The sequence below is a fragment of the Salmo trutta genome, unplaced genomic scaffold, assembly GCF_901001165.1.
Source record: "Salmo trutta unplaced genomic scaffold, fSalTru1.1, whole genome shotgun sequence".
Taxonomy (NCBI): domain Eukaryota; kingdom Metazoa; phylum Chordata; class Actinopteri; order Salmoniformes; family Salmonidae; genus Salmo; species Salmo trutta.
Window position 1 is genome coordinate 78747 of NW_021822694.1, and position 27842 is coordinate 106588.

The window sequence follows — 27842 nt, forward strand, 5'->3', positions numbered from 1 at the left end:
AGACAGAGAGAGACAGAGAGAGACAGAAGAGAGAGAGAGATAGAGAGAGAGAGAGAGACCCTAACCACAGGGACTCAGCCTGTCCACGGGTCCACACAGCTACCTCACCAGGACCCCGGAGAGGTAGCGGATTGACCAGGTAGAGACCAGCTAACAAACCACCAAAAAAGCTCAGCAGAAACCATGATCTGATAGAAAGCTGAAAAACCTTCACACTTACCAACGAACAGAGGAGCCAACCGATGATGGACTGACCAACGAATAGACCACCTCAACCCATCACCTCTGTCTCTACTGGAATACTTACCTAACCCTAAACGCAAGGACAGACCGGGACACAGAGAGAGAGAGAGGACGCTTTGGACGCCTGAAACAAGAGGTAAACTGACCTGACACTTCCCTATCCTTAGAGACAAGAGGTCAACTGACCTGACACTTCCCTATCCTTACAGACAAGAGGTCAACTGACCTGACACTTCCCTATCCTTAGAGACAAGAGGTCAACTGACCTGACACTTCCCTATCCTTACAGACAAGAGGTCAACTGACCTGACACTTCCCTATCCTTACAGACAAGAGGTCAACTGACCTGACACTTCCTATCTTTACAGACAAGAGGTCAACTGACCTGACACTTCCTATCCTTACAGACAAGAGGTCAACTGACCTGACACTTCCCTATCCTTAGAGACAAGAGGTCACTGACCTGACACTTCCTATCTTTACAGACAAGATCAACTGACCTGACACTTCCCTATCCTTACAGACAAGAGGTCAACTGACCTGACACTTCCCTATCCTTACAGACAAGAGGTCAACTGACCTGACACTTCCTATCCTTAGAGACAGAAACACACTGAGAATAGAGTACCAAATGTACTCCTTATCTCAATCATCATCACTTAGACAAGCTCTGGGCACAGTTTACTGTAAACGGCAGGCATATTAGATAAGACGTTAACATAATCTCCGTGTTAATCCGATCAGCTGTGACGTTGTACTCTAGTACCCCCTTTTTGTAGATGACTTTCATTTATTTACATCGCTGAAATGAGACAACTTTACCCTCATCACAATTCACACAACTTTATTTATTAAATGACTTTATGTTGTTACTGTAAGGGACATTTTAATCCATAAAACCAACAGAGTAGCAGCAGTAAGGGAGAGTGGGGTGAAGTTGAGCCACCCCTTGTTTCTAGGAAACACAAAATTAAATTAAAATTAATAAATTGAACCAAATATGTAGGAAGAGGTGATCATTTCATTGAGCCCGTGAAGGATGAAACCACATGGGGAAAAAGTGACCAGCAAGTTAAGTCCAAAAAAAACCCTGATTTTCATCAAGTCAAATTAATTTATTGTGTTAAGAGGTTTCATTATGCTTGTATCTAACCAAAGTAGATCATTTTAACATTGTTATAAACATCATGTCTCTATTAGCTTCAATATGAGGTCCTAAACCTAGCATGAAAGTGTGTATATAAAGTGTAGTATTAAAGTGTAGTATTAAAGTGTAGTATTAAAGTGTAGTATTAAAGTGTAGTATTAAAGTGTAGTAGTAAAGTGTAGTATTAAAGTGTAGTATTAAAGTGTAGTATTAAAGTGTAGTATTAAAGTGTAGTATTAAGTGTAGTAAAGTGTAGTAGTAAAGTGTGTAGTATGTGTGTATAAAGTGTAGTAGTAAAGTGTAGTATTAAGTGTAGTAGTAAAGTGTAGTATTAAAGTGTAGTAGTAAAGTGTAGTAGTAAAGTGTAGTATTAAAGTGTAGTAGTAAAGTGTAGTATTAAAGTGTAGTAGTAAAGTGTAGTAGTAAAGTGTAGTATTAAAGTGTAGTAGTAAAGTGTAGTAGTAAAGTGTAGTATTAAAGTGTAGTAGTAAAGTGTAGTAGTAAAGTGTAGTAGTAAAGTGTAGTAGTAAAGTGCAGTATTAAAGTGTAGTAGTAAAGTGTAGTAGTAAAGTGTAGTATTAAAGTGTAGTAGTAAAGTGTATCCTTGTAGCTGTGTAGGCTAATACAGTGTAAATGTTTGCCTTGGGGTAAGTTGAGCCAAATATAAGTGTTTTGTTTCCTAGGGGTAATGCAAAGCGTTATCGCTGGGATATGAGGTATCAACAGGACCTAGACTGGGATTGTGTTTGAGAACTAAAGATAGAAATCGTTTTTTAAAAGGTAGGAGTAATATTTAATTACAGAAATGTGTAGGCGGTTTAATTTACCTCGTCCCGTGCCGAGAGACCACTTTTTTTGTTTTCAAAACTGTAATGTTTACGTTGTATTTTTATTTATTGTTTAATTATTATACCTTTATTTAACTAGGCAAGTCAGTTAAAGAACAAATTCTTATTTTTCAATGACGACCTACCAAAAGGCAAAAGACCTCTTGATGGGGAAGAGGGCCTGGGATTAATTTTTTTTAAATAAAACAATTTAAATAGGACAAAACACACATCCCAACAAGAGAGAGACACCACAGCATGAAGACAGACCTAAGACACAACACAACATGAAGTATGATTATTTCCGGGGATACACAACATCCTGAAATATATGTAGATATCTTTGTTAGAAATAATACTATATTACCTTGGACGGACAGACGCTGAATGATAAAACTGGTTTAACTCCCCCCCCCCCTCCTCTACTATTAACAATGAATTACACATATTCAACATTAACAAGAGTGAGAAGGGATGGCTAGAAGGGATGGCTAGAAGGGATGGCTAGAAGGGAGGGCTAGAAGGGAGGGCTAGAAGGGATGGCTAGAAGGGATGGCTAGAAGGGAGGGCTAGAAGGGATGGCTAGAAGGGATGGCTAGAAGGGATGGCTAGAAGGGATGGCTAGAAGGGATGGCTAGAAGGGAGGGCTAGAAGGGAGGGCTAGAAGGGATGGCTAGAAGGGATGCTAGAAGGGATGGCTAGAAGGGAGGGCTAGAAGGGATGGCTAGAAGGGATGGCTAGAAGGGATGGCTAGAAGAGATGAATAGAAGAGATGGCTAGAAGGGATGGCTAGAAGGGATGGCTAGAAGGGATGGCTAAGAATGAATAGAAGAGATGGCTTAGTTGACCTCAGAAGTCTAGAAGGCTTGTACAGTGCTTTGTGTATTGCTCAGTACTATGAATGTGTGTGTGTCCGAACTATGAACGTGTGTGTGTGTGTGTGTGTGTGTGTGTGTGTGTGTGTGTGTGTGTGTGTGTGTCCGAACTATGAACGCGCGTGTGTGTGTGTCCGAACTATGAACGCGTGTGTGTGTGTGTCCGAACTATGAACGTGTGTGTGTGTGTGTGTGTCCGAACTATGAACGTGTGTGTGTGTGTGTGTGTCCGAACTATGAACGTGTGTGTGTGTGTGTGTGTCCGAACTATGAACGTGTGTGTGTGTGTGTGTGTGTCCGAACTATGAACGTGTGTGTGTGTGTGTGTCCGAACTATGAACGTGTGTGTGTGTGTGTGTGTGTGTGTGTGTCCGAACTATGAACGTGTGTGTGTGTGTGTGTGTCCGAACTATGAACGTGTGTGTGTGTGTGTCCGAACTATGAACGTGTGTGTGTGTGTGTGTGTGTGTGTGTCCGAACTATGAACGTGTGTGTGTGTGTGTGTCCGAACTATGAACGTGTGTGTGTGTGTGTGTGTGTGTGTGTGTGTGTCCGAACTATGAACGTGTGTGTGTGTGTGTGTGTGTGTGTGTGTGTGTGTGTGTGTGTGTGTGTCCGAACTATGAACGTGTGTGTGTGTGTGTGTGTGTGTCCGAACTATGAACGTGTGTGTGTGTGTGTGTGTGTGTGTGTGTGTGTGTGTGTGTGTGTGTGTGTGTGTGTGTGTGTGTGTGTGTGTGTCCGAACTGTGTGTGTGTGTGTGTGTGTGTGTGTGTGTGTGTGTCCGAACTGTGTGTGTGTGTGTGTCCGAACTATGAACGTGTGTGTGTGTGTGTGTGTGTGTGTGTGTGTGTGTGTGTGTGTGTGTGTGTGTTTCCGAACTATGAACGTGTGTGTCCGAACTATGAACGTGTGTGTCCGAACTATGAACGTGTGTGTGTGTGTGTGTGTGTGTGTGTGTGTGTGTGTGTGTGTGTGTGTGTGTGTAAAAGGGGTCTGTGATCAGCTTAGTGATTTCTCACAAAGTCGCAGCTCCAGACACGTTAGGGGACCGCTACAGACAGCACCGCTACAGACAGCACCGTTACAGACAGCACCGTTACAGACTGCACCGTTACAGACTGCACCGTTACAGACTGCACCGTTACAGACAGCACCGTTAGGGGACCGTTACAGACAGCACCGTTAGGGGACCGTTACAGACTGCACCGTTACAGACAGCACCATTACAGACTGCACCGTTACAGACAGCACCATTACAGACAGCACCGTTAGGGACCGTTACAGACAGCACCGTTACAGACTGCACCGTTACAGACTGCACCGTTACAGACAGCACCGTCAGGGGACCGTTAGGGGACCGTTACAGACAGCACCGTTAGGGGACCGTTACAGACAGCACCGTTAGGGGACCGTGACAGACAGCACCGGAGGGAGGCAGAGACGGAGGGAGGCAGGGATGAAGGAGAGGCAGGTATGGAGAGAGGTAGGGATGGAGGAGAGGGAGGGATGGAGGAGGGTGGATGGAAGAGTAGGGATGGAGGGAGGGAGGTATGGAGGAGAGGCAGGGATGGAGAGAGCAGGATGGAGAGGAATGGAGGAGAGGCAGGGATGGAGGAGAGGCAGGGATGGAGGAGAGGCAGGTATGGAGGAGAGGGAGGGATGGAGGAGAGGGAGGGATGGAGGAGAGGGATGGAGGGAGGGAGGGATGGAGGAGAGGGAGGGAGGGAGGAGAGGGAGGGATGGAGGAGAGGCAGGGATGGAGGAGAGGCAGGGATGAAGGAGAGGCAGGGATGAAGGACAGGGAGGGATGGAGGAGAGGCAGGTATGGAGGAGAGGGAGGGATGGAGGAGAGGGAGGGATGGAGGAGAGGGAGGGAGGGATGGATGGAGGAGAGGCAGGTATGGAGAGAGGAGGATGGAGGGAGGGAGGGATGGAGAGGCATGGATGAGAGAGGCAGGGATGGAGGAGAGGCAGGGATGGAGGAGGAGAGGGATGGAGGAGGAGGGATGGAGGAGAGGCAGGGATGGAGGAGAGGCAGGGATGGAGAGAGGGAGGGATGGAGGAGAGGCAGGGATGGAGAGAGGGAGGGATGGAGGAGAGGCAGGTATGGAGAGGCAGGGATGGAGGGAGGCAGGGATGGAGGGAGGGAGGGATGGAGGAGAGGCAGGGATGGAGAGAGGGAGGGATGGAGGAGAGGCAGGGATGGAGAGAGGGAGGGATGGAGGAGAGGCAGGTATGGAGAGAGGCAGGGATGGAGGGAGGCAGGGATGGAGGGAGGGATGGAGGAGAGGCAGGGATGGAGGAGAGGCAGGGATGGAGGGAGGCAGATGGAGGGAGGGAGGAGGGTATGGGGAGAGAGGCAGGGATGGAGGAGAGGCAGGTATGGAGGAGAGGGAGGGATGGAGGGAGGGAGGAGAGGAGATGTTTGCATCTTTCTGGTGTCCACCATCTCATTATTGTTCTTCACACACTGATCTCAGATAGCTGATTGGCTTCAGACTGAGAGCAGTGGTACCAAATAGGATTCTGTGGTTGTTAGGTGAACCAACCTACAGTAACCTTGACTTCCAGACGACATGGCTCCAGTGTTTGTGTTTCCATGCTGTTGGTTATTTTACCCAGGGAGATAAACCTCTGAAAGGCACCCTTGAGGGGCAGCTCCCGTCTGACCAGCCCGCATGGAGCTCACTGCTGGTACTGCCTTCCCCCTGCCGGGCCGTACTGCCTTCCCCCTGCCAGGCCTTGTACTGCCTTCCCCCTGCCAGGCCTGTACTGCCTTCCCCCTGCTGGGCCGGTACTGCCTTCCCCCTTCCGGGCCTGTACTGCCTTCCCCCTGCTGGGCCGGTACTGCCTTCCCCCTTCCGGGCCTGTACTGCCTTCCCCCTGATCGGTACTGGGGCTGTGGTTTGCTGTTTTGCCCTGTGAAATTCCACATGAGCCCCCCCAACCCCCACCCCCAGCCAGCAGCCCCCACCCCCACCACAGCCAGCAGCCCCCAGCCCCCCCCACAGCCAGCACTCCCCTACCACAGCCAGCAGCCCCCACCCCCAGCACAGCCAGCAGCCCCCCACCCCCAGCCAGCCCCCCCCACCCCCACCATAGCCATCCCCCCCCCCCACAGCCCCCACCCCCACCCCCACCATAGCCAGCAGCCCCCCCCCCCAGCCAGCAGCCCCCACCCCCACCACAGCCAGCAGCCCCCAACCACCCCCACCACAGCCATCATCCCCCACCCACACCCCCAGCTCAGCCCCACCCCCACCACAGCCATCAGCCCCACCCCCACCCCAGCCCAGCCCCCCACCCATCACCCCCACCCCCACCACAGCCATCAGCCCCCACTTCCACCCCCACCACAGCCATCAGCCCCACCCCCCCCTCCAGCCAGCAGCCCCCCCACAGCCATCATCCCCCCCCCCACCCCCACCACAGCCAGCAGCACCCCCCCCCCCACCACCCTCCCCAGCAGCCCCCACCCCACCTCCAGCCGCCCCCACCACATCCATCACCCCACCCCCACCACAGCCATCAGCCCCCACCTCCATCCAGCAGCCCCCACCCCCACCTCCAGCCATCAGCCCCCACCCCCACGCCATCAGCCCCCACCACAGCCAGCAGCCCCCACCACAGCCAGCAGCCCCCCCCCCCACACACAGCCAGCACCCCCACCCCCACCCCCACACCATCCCCCACTTCACCCCCCACCACAGCCAGCAGCCCCCACCTCCAGCCAGCAGCCCCCACTGCCACCCCCACCACAGCCAGCAGCCCCCACCACAGCCAGCAGCCCCCACCACAGCCAGCAGCCCCCACCCCCACCACAGCCAGCAGCCCCCACCCCCACCTCCAGCCATCACCAGCCCCCCACCCCACCTCCAGCCAGCATCCCCCCCTCCCCCCTCCATCAGTCCCAGCCCCACCAACAAGTTAACGACCTGAAACCAGCTGAGGCCTTCCTATGTCAGCTAACACACATTCTGAGGCCTTTGATTGTTAATGAAGCATGTATTACATTTACACAATGAATCACAATTCTACTAATTCTCCTCATCACTTTCTGCCGACCATCGGCTGAAAACCGCATTACTAATGTGGAGCATTTTGAAATGAACCAAGCTATATGTGGTTCTCTAACACAGAGAACATTTAGCCTGGGGCTGCTGTAACCACAATGCACTTTCTGACACACACAGAGACACACACACACAGAGACACACACACACAGAGACACACACACACAGAGACACACACACACAGAGACACACACACACACACACACAGAGACACACACACACACACACACACACACCCACACACACACACACACACACACACACACAACCCCTTCCTGCTGCTGTTGATAATTGCCACCAGCTGAGAGATAGTCCTCATGTTGCCCCAGCTGAGAGATGCTGGCTGGGGGGGGTGGGGGCTGCTGGCTGGCTGTGGGTGGGGGTAAGGGGGGTGCTGGCTCATGTGGAATTTCACAGGGCAAAACAGCAAACAGTCCAGGGGTCAGCCAACCACAGCCCCAGTCAGCCAACCACAGCCCCAGCCCAGCAGGGGACCGGCCCAGCAGGGGGAAGGCAGTACCGGCCCGGCAGGGGGAAGGCAGTACCGGCCCGGCAGGGGGAAGGCAGTACCGGCCCGGCAGGGGGAAGGCAGTACCGGCCCGGCAGGGGGAAGGCAGTACCGGCCGGCAGGGGGAAGGCAGTACCGGCCCGGTAGGGGGAAGGCAGTACCGGCCCGGCAGGGGGAGGCAGTACCGGCCCGGCAGGGGAAGGCAGTACCGGCCCGGCAGGGGGAAGGCAGTACCGGCCCGGCAGGGGAAGGCAGTACCAGCTGTGAGCTCCATGCGCTGGGCTGGTCAGACCTGGAGCTGCCCTCCTCAAGGTGCCTTTTCAGCGGTGTTAGTGGACATAGGACGGTCTCAGCAGGTTTCCGATCTTCCTGACTTGTTGGTTTGCTGATGCAGAATGTGTGTTAGCGAGACACAGGAAGTACTCTAGTTCATTTCCTACGGGACACGGTATTCATATCCCTCTTTTTCTTCAAGATGATGTACCACACCTCATACAAGTTACTATTCCAGTTTCTCTCTTGGAGAAATCTCTTCACTACGGCCATCCGTTAATACACTACAGTAGCATTTATGATACTGGACTTCACTACGGCCATCCGTTAATACACTACAGTAGCATTTATGATACAGGACTTCACTACGGCCATCCGTTAACACTACAGTAGCATTTATGATACTGGACTTCACTACGGCCATCCGTTAATACACTACAGTAGCATTTATGATACAGGACTTCACTACGGCCATCCGTTAATACACTACAGTAGCATTTATGATACTGGACTTCACTACGTCCATCCGTTAATACACTACAGTAGCATTTATGATACTGGACTTCACTACGGCCATCCGTTAATACACTACAGTAGCATTTATGATACTGGACTTCACTACGGCCATCCGTTAATACACTACAGTAGCATTTATGATACTGGACTTCACTACGGCCATCCGTTAATACACTACAGTAGCATTTATGATACTGGACTTCACTACGGCCATCCGTTAATACACTACAGTAGCATTTATGATACTGGACTTCACTAAGTCCATCCGTTAATACACTACAGTAGCATTTATGATACTGGACTTCACTACGGCCATCCGTTAATACACTACAGTAGCATTTATGATACTGGACTTCACTACGGCCATCCGTTAATACACTACAGTAGCATTTATGATACTGGACTTCACTACGTCCATCCGTTTAATACACTACAGTAGCATTTATGATACAGGACTTCACTACGGCCATCCGTTAATACACTACAGTAGCATTTATGATACTGGACTTCACTACGGCCATCCGTTAATACACTACAGTAGCATTTATGATACAGGACTTCACTACGGCCATCCGTTAATACACTACAGTAGCATTTATGATACTGGACTTCACTACGTCCATCCGTTAATACACTACAGTAGCATTTATGATACTGGACTTCACTACGGCCATCCGTTAATACACTACAGTAGCATTTATGATACTGGACTTTCAACTCTGATTTTCACTCATTTTCATTTAAAGAGCAGAACTGGCTCCCACGTTCTCCTCCGACAACAGACCATGAGAAGGTGTTGTTTTGTGAGGATTGTGAAGAACCTTTCTGTTCTTCTGTTCCTCCAACTCCTCATGCTCTGTGACCTACTTGCCTACATCCACAACACTTCCAAAGGGGCTAGCGATAGACAGAAAGACTCTAGAGACTTTAGAGGAAGACAGAAGAGATGGAGGTGGAGAGGTCTATCCTACTTTAGCTTTCCACTGAGGACTCCCTCCCTCCCTCCATCATTACTCCACTGAGGACTCCCTCCCTCCATCATTACTCCACTGAGGTCTCCCCCCCCCCCCCCATCATTACTCCCACTGAGGACTCCCTCCCTCCTCTCATTACTCCTGAGGACTCCCTCCCCTCCATCATTACTCCACTGAGGACTCCCTCCCCCCCTCCATCATTACCCCCACTGAGGACTCCCTCCCTCCCTCCATCATTACTCCACTGAGGACTCCCTCCCTCCCTCCATCATTCCCCCACTGAGGACTCCCTCCCTCCCTCCATCATTACTCCACTGAGGACTCCCTCCCTCCCTCCATCATTACTCCACTGAGGACTCCCTCCCTCCCTCCATCATTACCCCACTGAGGACTCCCCCCCCCCCCCCATCATTACTCCACTGAGGACTCCCTCCCTCCCTCCATCATTACCCCACTGAGGACTCCCTCCCTCCCTCCCTCCTCATTACTCCACTGAGGACTCCCTCCCCCCTCCATCATTCCTCCACTGAGGACTCCCTCCTCCCTCCATCATTACTCAACTGAGGACTCCCTCCCTCCCCCCCTCCATCATTACCCCACTGAGGACTCCCTCCCTCCCTCCATCATTACTCCACTGAGGACTCCCTCCCCCCCTCCATCATTACTCCACTGAGGACTCCCTCCCCCCCTCCATCATTACCCACTGAGGACTCCCTCCCCCTCCATTCCTCCACTGAGGACTCCCTCCCTCCCTCCATCATTACTCACTGAGGACTCCCTCCCTCCCCCCCTCCATCATTACCCACTGAGGACTCCCTCCCTCCCTCCATCATTACTCCACTGAGGACTCCCTCCCCCCCTCCATCATTACTCCACTGAGGACTCCCTCCCCCCCTCCATCATTACTCCACTGAGGACTCCCTCCCTCCCTCCCTCCCTCCCTCCAATCATTACTCCACTGACGACTCCCTCCCTCCCTCCATCATTACCCCACTGAGGACTCCCTCCCTCCCTCCCTCCATCATTACTCCACTGAGGACTCCCTCCCCCCTCCATCATTCCTCCACTGAGGACTCCCTCCCCCCTCCCTCCATCATTACTCCACTGAGGACTCCTCCCTCCCCCCCTCCATCATTACTCCACTGAGGACTCCCTCCCTCCCTCCATCATTACTCCACTGAGGACTCCCTCCCCCCCTCCAATCATTACTCCACTGAGGACTCCCTCCCCCCCTCCATCATTACTCCACTGAGGACTCCCTCCCCCCCTTCCATCATTACTCCACTGAGGACTCCTCCCCCCCTCCTCATTACTCCACTGAGGACTCCCTCCCTCCATCATTACTGCACTGAGGACTCCTCCTCCCTCCATCATTACTCCACTGAGGACTCCCTCCCTCCCCCCCTCCATCATTACTCCACTGAGGACACCCTCCTCCCCCCCTCATCATTACCCACTGAGGACTCCCTCCCCCCTCCCTCCATCATTACTCCACTGAGGACTTCCCCTCCCTCCCTCCATCATTACTCCACTGAGACTTCCACTCCCTCTCTCCCTCCATCATTACTCCACTGAGGACTCCCTCCCCCTCTCGCCTCCCTCCATCATTACTCCACAGTGATGACTCCCTCCCTCCCTCCATCATTACTCCACTGAGGACGTCCCTCCCTCCCTCCATCATTACTCCCTGAGGACTGCCCTCCCTCCCTCCATCATTACTCCACTGAGGACTCCCTCCCCCTCCATCATTACTCCACTGAGGACTCCCTCCTCCCTCCATCATTACCCCCAACTGAGGACTCCCTCCCTCCCTCCCTCCATCATTACTCCACTGAGGACTTCCCTCACATCCCTCCATCATTACTCCACTGAGGGACTCCCCCCTCCCCCCCCCTCCATCATTACTCCACTGAGGACTCCCTCCCTCCCTCCATCATTACTCCACTGAGGACTCCCTCCCTCCCTCCCTCCATCATTACTCCACTGAGGACTCCCTCCCTCCCTCCCTCCATCATTACTCCACTGAGGCCTCCCCTCCATCATTACTCCCTGAGGACTCCCTCCCCCATTACTCCACTGAGGAACTCCCTCCTCCCCCCTCCATCATTACTCCACTGAGGACTCCAATCCATATTACTCCACGGAGGACTCCCTCCCTCCCCCCCCTCCATCATTACTCCACTGAGACCTCCCTCCCTCCCTCCATCATCCCTCCACTGAGGACCTCCCCTCCCTCCCACCCTCCATCATTACTCCACTGAGGACTCCCTCCCTCCATCATTACTCCACTGAGGACTCCCTCCCTCCCTCCCTCCATCATTACTCCACTGAGGACTCCCTCCCTCCCTCCATCATTACTCCACTGAGGACTCCCTCCCTCCCCCCCTCCATCATTACTCCACTGAGGACTCCCTCCCTCCCCCCCCTCCATCATTACCCCACTGAGGACTCCCTCCCCCCCCTCCATCATTACCCCACTGAGGACTCCCTCCCTCCCTCCATCATTACTCCACTGAGGACTCACTCCCTCCCTCCATCGTTACTCTACTGAGGACTCCCTCCCTCCCTCCATCATTACTCACTGAGGACTCCCTCCCTCCCTCCATCATTACTCCACTGAGGACTCCCTCCCTCCCTCCATCATTACCCCACTGAGGACTCCCTCCCTCCCTCCATCATTACCCCACTGAGGACTCCCTCCCTCCCTCCATCATTACTCCACTGAGGACTCCCTCCCTCCCTCCATCATTACCCCGCTGAGGACTCCCTCCCTCCCCCCCCTCCATCATTACTCCACTGAGGACTCCCTCCCTCCCTCCCTCCCTCCATCATTACTCCACTGAGGACTCCCTCCCTCCCTCCATCATTACTCCACTGAGGACTCCCTCCCCCCCTCCATCATTACTCCACTGAGGACTCCCTCCCTCCCTCCCTCCATCGTTACTCCACTGAGGACCCACCTCCCCCCCTCACATTACTACACTGAGGACTCCCCCCTCCCTCCATCATTACTCCACTGAGGACGTCCCTCCCTCCATCATTACTCCACTGAGGACTCCCCCCCTCCATCATTACTCCACTGAGGACTCCCTCCCCTCCCCTCCATCATTACTCCACTGAGGACTCCCTCCCTCCCTCCCTCCATCATTACTCCACTGAGGACTCCCTCCCTCCCTCCATCATTACTCCACTGAGGACTCCCTCCCTCCCTCCCTCATTACTCCACTGAGGACTCCCTCCCCCCCCTCCATCATTACCCCACTGAGGACTCCCTCCCCCCCTCCATCATTACTCCACTGAGGACTCCCTCCCTCCCTCCATCATTACCCCACTGAGGACTCCCTCCCTCCCTCCCTCCATCATTACTCCACTGAGGACTCCCTCCCCCCCTCCATCATTCCTCCACTGAGGACTCCCTCCCTCCGTCCATCATTACTCAACTGAGGACTCCCTCCCTCCCCCCCTCCATCATTACCCCACTGAGGACTCCCTCCCTCCCTCCATCATTACTCCACTGAGGACTCCCTCCCCCCCTCCATCATTACTCCACTGAGGACTCCCTCCCCCCCTCCATCATTACTCCACTGAGGACTCCCTCCCTCCCTCCCTCCATCCATCATTACTCCACTGAGGACTCCCTCCCTACCTCCATCATTACTCCACTGAGGACTCCCTCCCTCCCTCCATCATTACCCCACTGAGGACTCCCTCCCTCCCTCCCTCCATCATTACTCCACTGAGGACTCCCTCCCCCCTCCATCATTCCTCCACTGAGGACTCCCTCCCCCCCTCCATCATTACTCCACTGAGGACTCCCTCCCCCCCTCCATCATTACTCCACTGAGGACTCCCTCCCCCCCTCCATCATTACTCCACTGAGGACTCCCTCCCCCCCTCCATCATTACTCCACTGAGGACTCCCTCCCTCCATCATTACTGCACTGAGGACTCCCTCCCTCCCTCCATCATTACTCCACTGAGGACTCCCTCCCTCCCCCCCTCCATCATTACTCCACTGAGGACACCCTCCCCCCCTCCATCATTACTCCACTGAGGACTCCCTCCCTCCCTCCCTCCATCATTACTCCACTGAGGACTCCCTCCCTCCCTCCATCATTACTCCACTGAGGACTCCCTCCCTCCCTCTCTCCCTCCATCATTACTCCACTGAGGACTCCCTCCCTCTCTCCCTCCATCATTACTCCACTGAGGACTCCCTCCCTCCCTCCATCATTACTCCACTGAGGACTCCCTCCCTCCCTCCATCATTACTCCACTGAGGACTCCCTCCCTCCCTCCATCATTACTCCACTGAGGTCTCCCTCCCCCCCTCCATCATTACTCCACTGAGGACTCCCTCCCTCCCTCCATCATTACCCCACTGAGGACTCCCTCCCTCCCTCCATCATTACTCCACTGAGGACTCCCTCACTCCCTCCATCATTACTCCACTGAGGACTCCCCCCTCCCCCCCTCCATCATTACTCCACTGAGGACTCCCTCCCTCCCTCCATCATTACTCCACTGAGGACTCCCCCTCCCCCCTCCATCATTACTCCACTGAGGACTCCCTCCATCATTACTCCACTGATGACTCCCTCCCTCCCCCCTCCATCATTACTCCACTGAGGACTCCCTCCCTCCCCCCTCCATCATTACTCCACTGAGGACTCCTCCCTCCCTCCCTCCATCATTACTCCACTGAGGGACTCCCTCCCTCCCTCCATCATTACTCCACTGAGGACTCCCTCCCTTCCATTACTCCACTGAGGACTTCCCTCCCTCCCCCCCTCCATCATACTCCACTGAGGACTCCCTCCATCATTACTCCACTGAGGACTCCCTCCCTCCCCCCCTCCATCATTACTCCAACTGAGGACTCCCTCCCTCCCTCCATCATTACTCCTGAGGACTCCCTCCCTCCCACCCTCCATCATTACTCCACTGAGGACTCCCTCCCTCCCTCCATCATTACTCCACTGAGGACTCCCTCCCTCCCTCCATCATTACTCCACTGAGGGACTTCCCTCCCTCCCTCCATCATTACTCCACTGAGGACTCCCTCCCTCCCCCCTCCATCATTACTCCACTGAGGACTCCCTCCCTCCCCCCCTCCATCATTACCCCACTGAGGACTCCCTCCCCCCCCCTCCATCATTACCCCACTGAGGACTCCCTCCCTCCCTCCATCATTACTCCACTGAGGACTCACTCCCTCCCTCCATCGTTACTCTACTGAGGACTCCCTCCCCCCCTCCATCATTACTCCACTGAGGACTCCCTCCCCTCCATCATTACCCCACTGAGGACTCCCTCCCTCCCTCCCTCCATCATTACTCCACTGAGGACTCCCTCACTCCCTCCATCATTACTCCACTGAGGACTCCCCCCTCCCCCCCCTCCATCATTACTCCACTGAGGACTCCCTCCCTCCCTCCATCATTACTCCACTGAGGACTCCCCCCTCCCCCCCTCCATCATTACTCCACTGAGGACTCCCTCCATCATTACTCCACTGAGGACTCCCTCCCTCCCTCCATCATTACTCCACTGAGGACTCCCTCCCTCCCTCCCTCCATCATTACTCCACTGAGGACTCCCTCCCTCCCTCCCTCCATCATTACTCCACTGAGGACTCCCTCCCTCCCTCCATCATTACTCCACTGAGGACTCCCTCCCTCCATTACTCCACTGAGGACTCCCTCCCTCCCCCCCTCCATCATTACTCCACTGAGGACTCCCTCCATCATTACTCCACTGAGGACTCCCTCCCTCCCCCCCTCCATCATTACTCCACTGAGGACTCCCTCCCTCCCTCCATCATTACTCCACTGAGGACTCCCTCCCTCCCACCCTCCATCATTACTCCACTGAGGACTCCCTCCCTCCCTCCCTCCATCATTACAACACTGAGGACTCCCTCCCTCCCTCCATCATTACTCCACTGAGGACTCCCTCCCTCCCCCCCCTCCATCATTACTCCACTGAGGACTCCCTCCCTCCCCCCCTCCATCATTACCCCACTGAGGACTCCCTCCCCCCCCCTCCATCATTACCCCACTGAGGACTCCCTCCCTCCCTCCATCATTACTCCACTGAGGACTCACTCCCTCCCTCCATCGTTACTCTACTGAGGACTCCCTCCCTCCCTCCATCATTACTCCACTGAGGACTCCCTCCCTCCCTCCATCATTACTCCACTGAGGACTCCCTCCCTCCCTCCATCATTACCCCACTGAGGACTCCCTCCCTCCCTCCATCATTACCCCACTGAGGACTCCCTCCCTCCCTCCATCATTACTCCACTGAGGACTCCCTCCCTCCCTCCATCATTACCCCACTGAGGACTCCCTCCCTCCCCCCTCCATCATTACTCCACTGAGGACTCCCTCCCTCCCTCCCTCCATCATTACTCCACTGAGGACTCCCTCCCTCCATCATTACTCCACTGAGGACTCCCTCCCCCCCTCCATCATTACTCCACTGAGGACTCCCTCCCTCCCTCCCTCCATCGTTACTCCACTGAGGACTCCCTCCCCCCCCTCCATCATTACTCCACTGAGGACTCCCTCCCTCCCTCCATCATTACTCCACTGAGGACTCCCTCCCTCCATCATTACTCCACTGAGGACTCCCCCCCTCCATCATTACTCCACTGAGGACTCCCTCCCTCCCTCCCTCCATCATTACTCCACTGAGGACTCCCTCCCTCCCTCCCTCCATCATTACTCCACTGAGGACTCCCTCCCTCCCTCCATCATTACTCCACTGAGGACTCCCTCCCTCCCTCCATCATTACTCCACTGAGGACTCCCTCCCTCCCTCCATCATTACCCCACTGAGGACTCCCTCCCCCCCTCCATCATTACTCCACTGAGGACTCCCTCCCTCCCTCCCTCCATCATTACCCCACTGAGGACTCCCTCCCTCCCTCCCTCCATCATTACTCCACTGAGGACTCCCTCCCCCCTCCATCATTCCTCCACTGAGGACTCCCTCCCTCCCTCCATCATTACTCAACTGAGGACTCCCTCCCTCCCCCCCCTCCATCATTACCCCACTGAGGACTCCCTCCCTCCCTCCATCATTACTCCACTGAGGACTCCCTCCCCCCCTCCATCATTACTCCACTGAGGACTCCCTCCCCCCCTCCATCATTACTCCACTGAGGACTCCCTCCCTCCCTCCCTCCCTCCATCCATCATTACTCCACTGAGGACTCCCTCCCTCCCTCCCTCCATCATTACTCCACTGAGGACTCCCTCCCTCCATCATTACTCCACTGAGGACTCCCCCCCTCCATCATTACTCCACTGAGGACTCCCTCCCTCCCTCCCTCCATCATTACTCCACTGAGGACTCACTCCCTCCCCCCCTCCATCATTACTCCACTGAGGACTCCCTCCCTCCCTCCCTCCATCATTACTCCACTGAGGACTCCCTCCCTCCCTCCATCATTACTCCACTGAGGACTCCCTCCCTCCATCATTACCCCACTGAGGACTCCCTCCCTCCCTCCATCATTACTCCACTGAGGACTCCCTCCCTCATTACTCCACTGAGGACTCCCTCCCTCCCTCCATCATTACTCCACTGAGGACTCCCTCCCTCCCTCCCTCCCTCCCTCCATCATTACTCCACTGAGGACTCCCTCCCTCCCTCCATCATTACTCCACTGAGGACTCCCTCCCTCCCTCCCTCCATCATTACCCCACTGAGGACTCCCTCCCTCCATCATTACCCCACTGAGGACTCCCTCCCTCCCTCCATCATTACTCCACTGAGGACTCCCTCCCTCCCCCCCCTCCATCATTACTCCACTGAGGACTCCCTCCCTCCCCCCCTCCATCATTACTCCACTGAGGACTCCCTCCCTCCCTCCCCCATCATTACTCCACTGAGGACTCCCTCCCTCCCTCCCCCCATCATTACTCCACTGACTCCCTCCCTCCCTCCATCATTACTCCACTGAGGACTCCCTCCCTCCCTCCATCATTACCCCACTGAGGACTCCCTCCCTCCCTCCATCATTACTCCACTGAGGACTCCCTCCCTTCCCCCCTCCATCATTACTCCACTGAGGACTCCCTCCCTCCCTCCCCCCATCATTACTCCACTGAGGACTCCCTCCCTCCCCCCCTCCATCATTACCCCACTGAGGACTCCCTCCCTCCCTCCATCATTACTCCACTGAGGACTCCCTCCCTCCATCGTTACTCCACTGAGGACTCCCTCCCCCCCTCCATCATTACTCCACTGAGGACTCCCTCCCTCCATCATTACTCCACTGAGGACTCCCTCCCTCCCCCCCTCCATCATTACTCCACTGAGGACTCCCTCCCTCCATCATTACTCCACTGAGGACTCCCTCCCTCCCTCCCCCCTCCATCATTACTCCACTGAGGACTCCCTCCCTCCCTCCCCCCTCCATCATTACTCCACTGAGGACTCCCTCCCTCCACTGAGGACTCCCTCCCTCCCTCCCTCCATCATTACTCCACTGAGGACTCCCTCCCTCCCTCCATCGTTACTCCACTGAGGACTCCCTCCCCCCCTCCATCATTACTCCACTGAGGACTCCCTCCCTCCCCCCCTCCATCATTACTCCACTGAGGACTCCCTCCCTCCATCATTACTCCACTGAGGACTCCCTCCCTCCCTCCCCCCCTCTATCATTACTCCACTGAGGACTCCCCCCCTCCATCATTACTCCACTGAGGACTCCCTCCCTCCCCCCTCCATCATTCCTCCACTGAGGACTCCCTCCCCCCCTCCATCATTTCTCTGAAGCACAGTCAGATTCAGAGTGAGACTGATGATATGAGTTGATGAAGTAACATAATACTTAGCAGAGTTTCTTGACCTGCCAGACAGAGACAGGCTGCATCTTCACCTCTGGTTTCTCATCTTCCCTGCCAACAGCCAAGGCTTTGTTCTACCACTGGAGATCTCTTCCTCAGGCCCAGTAGGGAAAACTGCCCTGACAGCTTACAAACTGTATATGGAATAGAACAGTTTTGGAATCACATGGCTCACAAAACTATTTCTAGACCTAGATCAGATTCTCATTCATATTGGGAAGTGTTGGCTTCACTGACAGATATATTCACACTGGGAAGTGTTGACTTCTACTGACAGATATATTCACACTGGGAAGTGTTGACTTTTACTGACAGATATATTCACACTGGGAAGTGTTGACTTCTACTGACAGATATATTCACACTGGGAAGTGTTGACTTCTACTGACAGATATATTCACACTGGGAAGTGTTGACTTTACTGACAGATATATTCACACTGGGAAGTGTTGACTTTACTGACAGATATATTCACACTGGGAAGTGTTGACTTCTACTGACAGATATATTCACACTGGGAAGTGTTGACTTCTACTGACAGATATATTCACACTGGGAAGTGTTGACTTTACTGACAGATATATTCACACTGGGAAGTGTTGGCTAAACTAACAGATATATTCACACTGGGAAGTGTTGACTTTACTGACAGATATATTCACACTGGGAAGTGTTGACTTTACTGACAGATATATTTAGAAGCTTTTGGTTATTTTAGTTAAAAACAGAAAATCAGAGAGAGAGCGAGGAAAGCGAGGAGATCGAGAGGAGAGAGCGAGGAGAGAGGAGAGAGAGGGGAGAGAGAGGGAGGAGAGAGAGAGGGGAGAGAGAGGGAGGAGAGAGAGAGGGGAGAGAGAGAGAGAGGAGAGAGAGAGGGGAGAGAGAGGAGAGAGAGAGGGGAGAGAGAGGAGAGGAGAGGAAGCGACAGACAGATGCCAGGCGTTAAAGAGGTCCAATGTCTGTGAGTAATACCATTTCAACTCTTAGAAAATTGATTTTCAAATTTATAGCCACGTGCTACAAAGATGTCTGTCTGTCTGTGGCCCCTCAGTTCTCCCTACTTAATCATTATTCCTAGCCGTGGATCCTGCCGAGCTGAGTGAGACAAAGTGACAAATTAGAGTTAATCTGCCTCTTCCTGTCCTGAAGGAAACTATGTGAAACTAGTAGAAAGAGCTGAGGGTTGACTGACCCCAACGATCAGACCACATACTGCAATGAGAGAGAGAGAGAGAGAGAGAGAGAGAGAAAAGAGAAAAAGAGAGAAAGAGAGAAAAAGAGAGAAAAAGAGGGGGAGGGGGAGAGAGAGAGACAGGGAGGGAGGGAGGGAAACAGGGAGGGAGGGAGGGAAACAGGGAGGGAGGGAGGGGGAGGGAGGGAGGGAGGGAGGGAGAGAGACAGAGGGAGGGAGGGAGACAGAGAGGGAGGGAGACAGAGAGGGAGGGAGACAGAGAGGGAGGGAGACAGAGAGGGAGGGAGGGAGACAGAGAGGGAGGGAGGGAGACAGAGAGGGAGGGAGGGAGACAGAGAGGGAGGGAGGGAGACAGAGAGGGAGGGAGGGAGACAGAGAGGGAGGGAGACAGAGAGGGAGGGAGACAGAGAGGGAGGGAGACAGGGAGAGAGATTGATGAGGGAGGGATATAGGGAGGGAGGGAGGAAGGGAGGGAGGGATAGAGAGAAGGATAGAGAGAAGGAGACTACACGTAGACAAAGCTGTTTATATTTATATTTTTTTAAACAGCATCCCAAAGTGCACCTCGTGTCCCCATAGTGCTCCTGTCAAAAGTCAAATAAAAGAAAATTATACTTGTCACATGCTCAATAAACAACACGGGCCCTTCCCCACAACGCAGAGAGAAACAACAGGTGTAGTAGACTAACAGTGGAATGTTTACTGACGGACCCTTCCCCACAACGCAGAGAGAAACATATCAAAATAATAACACAAGGAATAAATACACAATGAGTAACAATAACTATATATACCAGTACTATATACACCAGTACTATATACACCAGTACTATATACACACCAGTACTATATATATATATATATATATATATACATACCAGTACTATATATATATATACACCAGTACTATAGATATACACCAGTACTATATATATACACCAGTACTATATATATACACCAGTACTATATATATACACCAGTACTATATATATACACCAGTACTATATACACCAGTACTATATACACCAGTACTATATACACAGAGTACCAGTACTGAGTCCATGTGCAGGAGTACCAGGTAATTGAGGTAGATGTACACTTTATATAGAAAAGTATGTGGACAACCCTTCAAATTAATGGATTTGGCTATTTCAGCCACACCCGTTGCTGACAGGTGTATACAATCGAGCACACAGCCATGCAATCTCCATAGACAAACATGATCAGAATGGCCTTAATGAAGAGCTTAGTGACTTATCGTGTCACTGTCATAGGATGTCACCTTTCCAACAAGTCAGTTCGTCAAATTTCTGCCCTGCTAGAGCTGCCCCTGGTCAACTGTAAGTGCTGTTATTGTGAAGTGGAAACGTCTAGGAGCAACAACGGCTCAGAAGCAAAGTGGTAGGCCACACAAGCTCACAAAACAGGACCGCTCAGTGCTGAAGCACGTAGCGTGTAAAAATAATCCGTCCTCTGTTACAACACTCACTACTGAGTTCCAAACTGCCTCTGGAAGCAACGTCAGCACAATAACTGTTCGTCGGGAACTTCATGCAATGGGTTTCCATGGCCGAGCAGCCGCACACAAGCCTAAGATCACCATGAGCAACGCCAAGCGTCGGATGGAGTGGCGTAAAGCTCACCGCCATTGGACTCTGAAGCAGTGGAAACGCGTTCTCTGGAGTGATGAATCACGCTTCACCATCTGGCAGTCCGACGGAGGAATCTGGGTTTGGCGGATGCCAGGAGAACGCTACCTGTTTGGGGAAAAGGCCCTTTCCTGTTTCAGCATGACAATGCCCCCGTGAAACAAAGCGAGGTCCAATCAGAAATGGTTTGCTGTGATCGGTGTGACATGGACTATATAGTGGTCTGCTTGAAACATGTAGGTATTACAGACCGGGTAGTGCACTATAAAGGGAATAGTGTCATTTGGGACACAATCCTAGATTAGGTTGCACATCCAAAAGGATCTCAATCCAAAGGACAAAAATAAAAACAGGGAATTTAAAAGTATGAATAATCACTAAATCTACCATATACTCTATAAAATATGTCTTTCACATATTTTAGGTGCAGTCAGAGTATGGATCAAAACGACATTTGAAACGAAGTTGTTTCTTCATCATTCTTGCTGACTGAACAAGCCATGTTACACCAAAGGCCGCTAAATCCAAGATGGCAGCCAATCAGTCAGTCCGTTTGTATGTCTGATCCTTGAGATCTGAGTTAAAAAAAGTTGTAATGATCCTGTACACAAAACCAAACACTTTGGATGTGAAGGTGGATGCTTTATATAACAACTATTATTTTTTAGATATTAGTCTATTTGACGAATACACAAACTTCTATTTCACTAAGTCATTTTTGTTCTGCCTCTTGCCGCTCGTCAACTGCAACCCTGTAGGAATTGGAGCTGAGTCAGCAGCGTCTGTCTGCGCGTAAATCCCGCTACGCGATGCGCTCTGAAGGTGAGGAGCGGAGAAGCGGTTTCCAGATTGGAAAAACCTGATGCACCGTGAGCGGTGGGGGGAAATCTACGTCGTTCTACACCTGTTGCTGAAATACCTCTAAAAACCGGCATTATGTATCCGTCACTGTGTCTGCTCTTTACTCAATGCCATCCCCGATTCAATCGCTACCGACTCTCTATGATTTTAAAAACAGAGCAGGTTTCGGCCTCTTACATGTTAATGTCAGAAGTCTAATTCCCAAAAAAATAGACATGATTAGAATATGCGCCAATACGACAAAATGCAGACAATGGTTTTTATCAGAAACTCAACTATATTTCTATTGATAGTAAACTGTTGTTTTTTTTTTTAGAACGGATCGGATGAATAAAGGAGAAGGGGTTTGTAATTTATGTGAAATCTGAGTTTAACACCTCTGAAATGTTCTCCATTACCAAAGCCAAACATTTTTAATAGTTTGCGGTTTAAGTGAACGGTATATAAGGACTCCCACATCACTGTAGTCGGCTGCTACAGACCGCCCTCGGCTTCGGGAGACGCGCTTAACTCTCTGATGTCCTGCACAAGCTACATGACCCTGAATTCATTATTTTGAATTGATTACTATCTAAATGCAGTCCACAGAGAACCTAAAACAACCCTACCAAGTACTGGAAGCTAATCAAATCAGATTACTATCTAAATACAGTCACAGAGAACCTAAAACAACCCTACCAAGTACTGGAAGCTAATCAAATCAGATTACTATCTAAATACAGTCACAGAGAACCTAAAAACAACCCTACCAAGTTCTGGAAGCTAATCAAATCAGTGGCAGGTTTTAATGTCTCCTCTGACATTCCTGACCATTTAACGATGGATTATAATGAAGTGAAGGATAAAGCTGATATTGTAGGGGTTTTTCAACAAGCACTTCATATCTGCTGGGTCAGTTTTTGATAATGTTGGGGCCCAGGCCTCTAATGTAAAGCTCTGTTACAGTCAACTATGATATAGACCCTCGTGTGAACCATTTACACTTTGAGCCTGTTTCTTATACTGAGGTCTATAAGCACTAAAAGGCTATAGACACTAAAAAAGTCTGCAGGTCCAGACAACCTGGACCCCTTACCTCTTAAAGATAGCACCCAGTCAAAAGCATAGACACTATAAAAGGCTGCAGGTCCAGACAACCTGGACCCCAAGCCCCTTGACCAATTCCATAACCAGCATTTGGAAATCAGCTGATGTCCTCCCACTGCTAAAGGGTGGAGATCCCTCAGAGGCTAATAACTACCGTCCTCTCTCTAAACTCCCTATCCTGGACAAAGTCTACGACACCCTATCCTGGCCAAAGTCTACGGCTCCCTACCCTGGCCAAAGTCTACGGCTCCCTACCCTGGCCAAAGTCTACGACTCCCTATATCCTGGCCAAAGTCTACGGCTCCCTATCCTGGCCAAAGTATATGAATCCCTATCCTGGCCAAAGTCTACGACTCCCTATATCCTGGCCAAAGTCTACGACTCCCTATCCTGGCCAAAGTCTACGACTCCCTATCCTGGCCAAAGTCTACGACTCCCTATATCCTGGCCAAAGTCTACGACTTCCTATATCCTGGCCAAAGTCTACGACTTCCTATATCCTGGCCAAAGTCTACGACTTCCTATATCCTGGCCAAAGTCTACCACTCCCTATCCTGGCCAAAGTCTACGACTCCCTATCCTGGCCAAAGTCTACGACTCCCTATCCTGGCCAAAGTCTACGACTCCCTATCCTGGCCAAAGTCTACGACTCCCTATATCCTGGCCAAAGTCTACGACTCCCTATATCCTGGCCAAAGTCTACGACTCCCTATATCCTGGCCAAAGTCTACGACTTCCTATATCCTGGCCAAAGTCTACCACTCCCTATCCTGGCCAAGTCTATGAATCTAGTGAACTCACAGTTAAAAAAGCATCTTCATTGAAAATAACATACTGAGTGGGGTTCAGTCTGGATTTAGATCAGGGCACAGCGCCACAACTGCAGCTATGGCAGTGGTACATGACATCATTAATGGACTTGATTAAAAAAAAAAACATTGTGCTGCTCTGTTTGTGGATTTATCAAAAGGCCTTTGATTCAGTTGACCATGAATTGTTGCTAGTTAGACTCAGAAACATTGATCTCAGGGGCAGTAAATTGGTTAAGGAATTATATTAACGACAGAACACAATGTGTATATACTGACAATCACAAGTCTAACTGTCTTGAGATTAATAGAGGTGTGTCCCAGGATGTACAGGTAGTTTGTTCTAACCTCTCCTCTGTCAGGATGTACAGGTAGTTTGTTCTAACCTCTCCTCTCTGTCAGGATGTACAGGTAGTTTGTTCTAACCTCTCCTCTCTATCAGGATGTACAGGTAGTTTGTTCTAACCTCTCCTCCCTCTGTCAGGATGTACAGGTAGTTTGTTCTAACCTCTCCTCTCTCTGTCAGGATGTACAGGTAGTTTGTTCTAACCTCTCCTCTCTGTCAGGATGTACAGGTAGTTTGTTCTAACCTCTCCTCTCTGTCAGGATGTACAGGTAGTTTGTTCTAACCTCTCCTCTCTGTCAGGATGTACAGGTAGTTTGTTCTAACCTCTCCTCTCTGTCAGGATGTACAGGTAGTTTGGTCTAACCTCTCCTCTCCTCTCTCTGTCAGGATGTGCAGGTAGTTTGTTCTAACCTCTCCTCTCCTCTCTCTGTCAGGATGTACAGGTAGTTTGTTCTCTCCTCTCCTCTCTGTCAGGATGTACAGGTAGTTTGTTCTAACCTCTCCTCTCTCTGTCAGGATGTACAGGTAGTTTGTTCTAACCTCTCCTCTCTGTCAGGATGTACATGTAGTTTGTTCTAACCTCTCCTCTCTGTCAGGATGTGCAGGTAGTTTGTTCTAACCTCTCCTCTCTGTCAGGATGTACAGGTAGTTTGTTCTAACCTCTCCTCTCTGTCAGGATGTACAGGTAGTTTGTTCTAATCTCTCCTCTCTGTCAGGATGTACAGGTAGTTTGTTCTAACCTCTCCTCTCTGTCAGGATGTACAGGTAGTTTGGTCTAACCTCTCCTCTCCTCTCTCTGTCAGGATGTGCAGGTAGTTTGTTCTAACCTCTCCTCTCCTCTCTCTGTCAGGATGTACAGGTAGTTTGTTCTCTCCTCTCCTCTCTGTCAGGATGTACAGGTAGTTTGTTCTAACCTCTCCTCTCTCTGTCAGGATGTACAGGTAGTTTGTTCTAACCTCTCCTCTCTGTCAGGATGTACAGGTAGTTTGTTCTAACCTCTCCTCTCTGTCAGGATGTGCAGGTAGTTTGTTCTAACCTCTCCTCTCTGTCAGGATGTACAGGTAGTTTGTTCTAACCTCTCCTCTCTGTCAGGATGTACAGGTAGTTTGTTCTAACCTCTCCTCTCTGTCAGGATGTACAGGTAGTTTGGTCTAACCTCTCCTCTCCTCTCTCTGTCAGGATGTGCAGGTAGTTTGTTCTAACCTCTCCTCTCCTCTCTCTGTCAGGATGTACAGGTAGTTTGTTCTAACCTCTCCTCTCCTCTCTCTGTCAGGATGTACCGGCAGTTTGTTCTGTCAATCCTGCTCGCAGGTATCCTGTTTGCGGTGGGCGGCGACACCCGCAAGACCCGCCTCCAGGGCTCCATCCCCAACCCTTTCAAGGGGAAGGGCAACACCTCTGACAAACGCACCCGTAAACAGGAAATACTTGCCTCCAGCCAGGAAGCTCTCGTCGTCACCGAGAGGAAGTACCTGAAGAGCGACTGGTGCAAGACCCAGCCGCTGCGTCAGACCGTGAGCGAGGAGGGCTGTGTCAGTCGTACCGTCATCAACAGGTTCTGCTACGGCCAGTGTAACTCTTTCTATATCCCACGGCACGTTAAAACGGAGCAGGATTCTTTCCGGTCCTGTGCTTTCTGTCGGCCGCAGCGGTTCACCACGCTGACCGTCGAGCTGGACTGTCCCGACCTCCAGCCGCCCTTCAGGCACCGTAAGATCCAGAGAGTCAAACAGTGTCGCTGTATATCCGTCTCCGTCAGTGACTCTGGGAAGCAGTGATACTCGTCTCCCTCCTGCTTCTCGCTCTCTCTTTTTTTTAATCATCTTGGACAATCACTAGATACTATCCAGTTGTTCAGCTCACCACACAGGAAACAGTTTGTACAAGACTTGAGTACATGAGGGTGTAGAACATGCCTTTTACTGACGGGCACATAGAATGAATACATAAAACCGGAAGGGGCCTACTCTTCTTTAGGAGTACTGAGCATGACAGACATTTCTATGGAGCAGCTCTGCGTTGATCATACCAAGCACTCTTTATTTTACTAGGCAAGTCAGTTATGAACAAATTCTTATTTTCAAATGACGGCCTAGGAACTTGGGGAAGAACGAGAGATTTTTACCTTGTCGGCTCGGGGATTCGATCTTGCAACCTTTCGGTTACTAGTCCCAACGCTCTAACCACTAGGCTACGCTGCCGTCCCCCCCTCTACATGAGACTGACATTTCTACAACCCAGGCCGAATTAACCCATGGCTATATACACTCTGCAGTTCAAAGATGGTGGATAAATGAAGATCTCTTACTCAGGCAGTTTACTGTGCGATAGCAGCTGGGTCTGGTCTACTTTGTTCATTGACTGTATATGAACCAGAGGAAGAAGAAAAAAAGCAGAGTGAGACATCTCGCTTCCTCTACCATCTCTGCAGAAACAGACTTACCTGGACCACAGGTCTCCTCCTCAGCCTGTCGGTGAGCGGGGTCGTATTGAAATGGAAGAGAACTGACAAACAAAAAGGGACTTGTCCAATACAAAATTATACATTTCCAACTACAAAACATGTTGTTAATGTGTGCCCTAATGAATATGACCATATTCCACAGAGAGACTCTGGGAGATAAGTTGTTGGAGAGACTGACTGGGTTCGTAGTAGACCTACTGCAGCACCAGACTACCTGGGGGTCCCACAGAGGGTAGGAGAGACTGACTGGGTTAGTAGTAGACCTACTGCAGCAACAGACTGCCTGGGGTTTCCAGAGGGTAGGAGAGACTGACTGGGTTAGTAGTAGACCTACTGTAGCACCAGACTACCTGGGGGTCCCACAGAGGGTAGGAGAGACTGACTGGGTTAGTAGTAGACCTACTGCAGCACCAGACTACCTGGGGGTTCAGAGGGTAGGAGAGACTGACTGGGTTAGAAGTAGACCTACTGCAGCACCAGACTACCTGGGGTTTCAGAGGGTAGGAGGTTGTTGAATAGAGACTGACTGGGTTAGTAGCTGACCTACTGCAGCACCAGACTACCTGGGGTTTCCACAGAGGGTAGGAGGTTGTTGAATAGAGACTGACTGGGTTAGTAGCTGACCTACTGCAGCAACAGACTACCTGGGGTTTCCACAGGCAATATATCATTCTGTACAAATAAATATCACATTATTAGATTTAGAGAGAATATATCACTACAATGTTACATTATAATAACATTTATATTTACCTAAATTAATAAATGATATGCTAAATCTATACCGAAGTTGAAACAAGTGGTGTTTTGTGTTTTCATTGTGGTTTTGTTTTAACTTTTTTTGTCAGTATTGTAAAAGGTTAAGATGGAACTGCATCTCAACAACACTCAGTCTGAAGACTGGTTTTACGTACGTATCTTTCAGGACAGGTTTCTGATTTGAACGCTGGCCTTCAAAAAAAGAGAGAGAGATATTACAAATCAACCTGCAAACCACAACAAAACTCTGAATTTATTCCTTTTATTGTAGATAAATGACATTGCTGCTCCCAGAAACAAGCAGAGATCCAGTAAGATACTAACACATTTTACAATAATAAACCTTATCCAACAACTCCAGGATGATGATTTAACA

The 27842-nt window shown here is 51.3% G+C and overlaps 1 protein-coding gene across 2 annotated transcripts; it reads left to right on the forward strand.

Annotated features, from left to right (window-relative positions):
* The first annotated feature begins 254 nt into the window (after nt 1-254).
* grem2b (gremlin 2, DAN family BMP antagonist b) lies at nt 255-27503 on the forward strand. Of its 2 annotated transcripts, none has more exons than XM_029744759.1 (2): nt 255-379; nt 25517-27503. In XM_029744759.1, the coding sequence occupies exon 2, from the start codon at nt 25518-25520 to the stop codon at nt 26019-26021; it is 504 nt and encodes a 167-aa protein (XP_029600619.1). In that variant the 5' UTR covers nt 255-379; nt 25517; the 3' UTR covers nt 26022-27503. The 2 variants fall into 2 exon arrangements, with proteins under 2 accessions (XP_029600619.1, XP_029600617.1); XM_029744757.1 differs by lacking the exon at nt 255-379 and adding an exon at nt 19204-19261.
* The last annotated feature ends 339 nt before the right edge of the window (nt 27504-27842 follow it).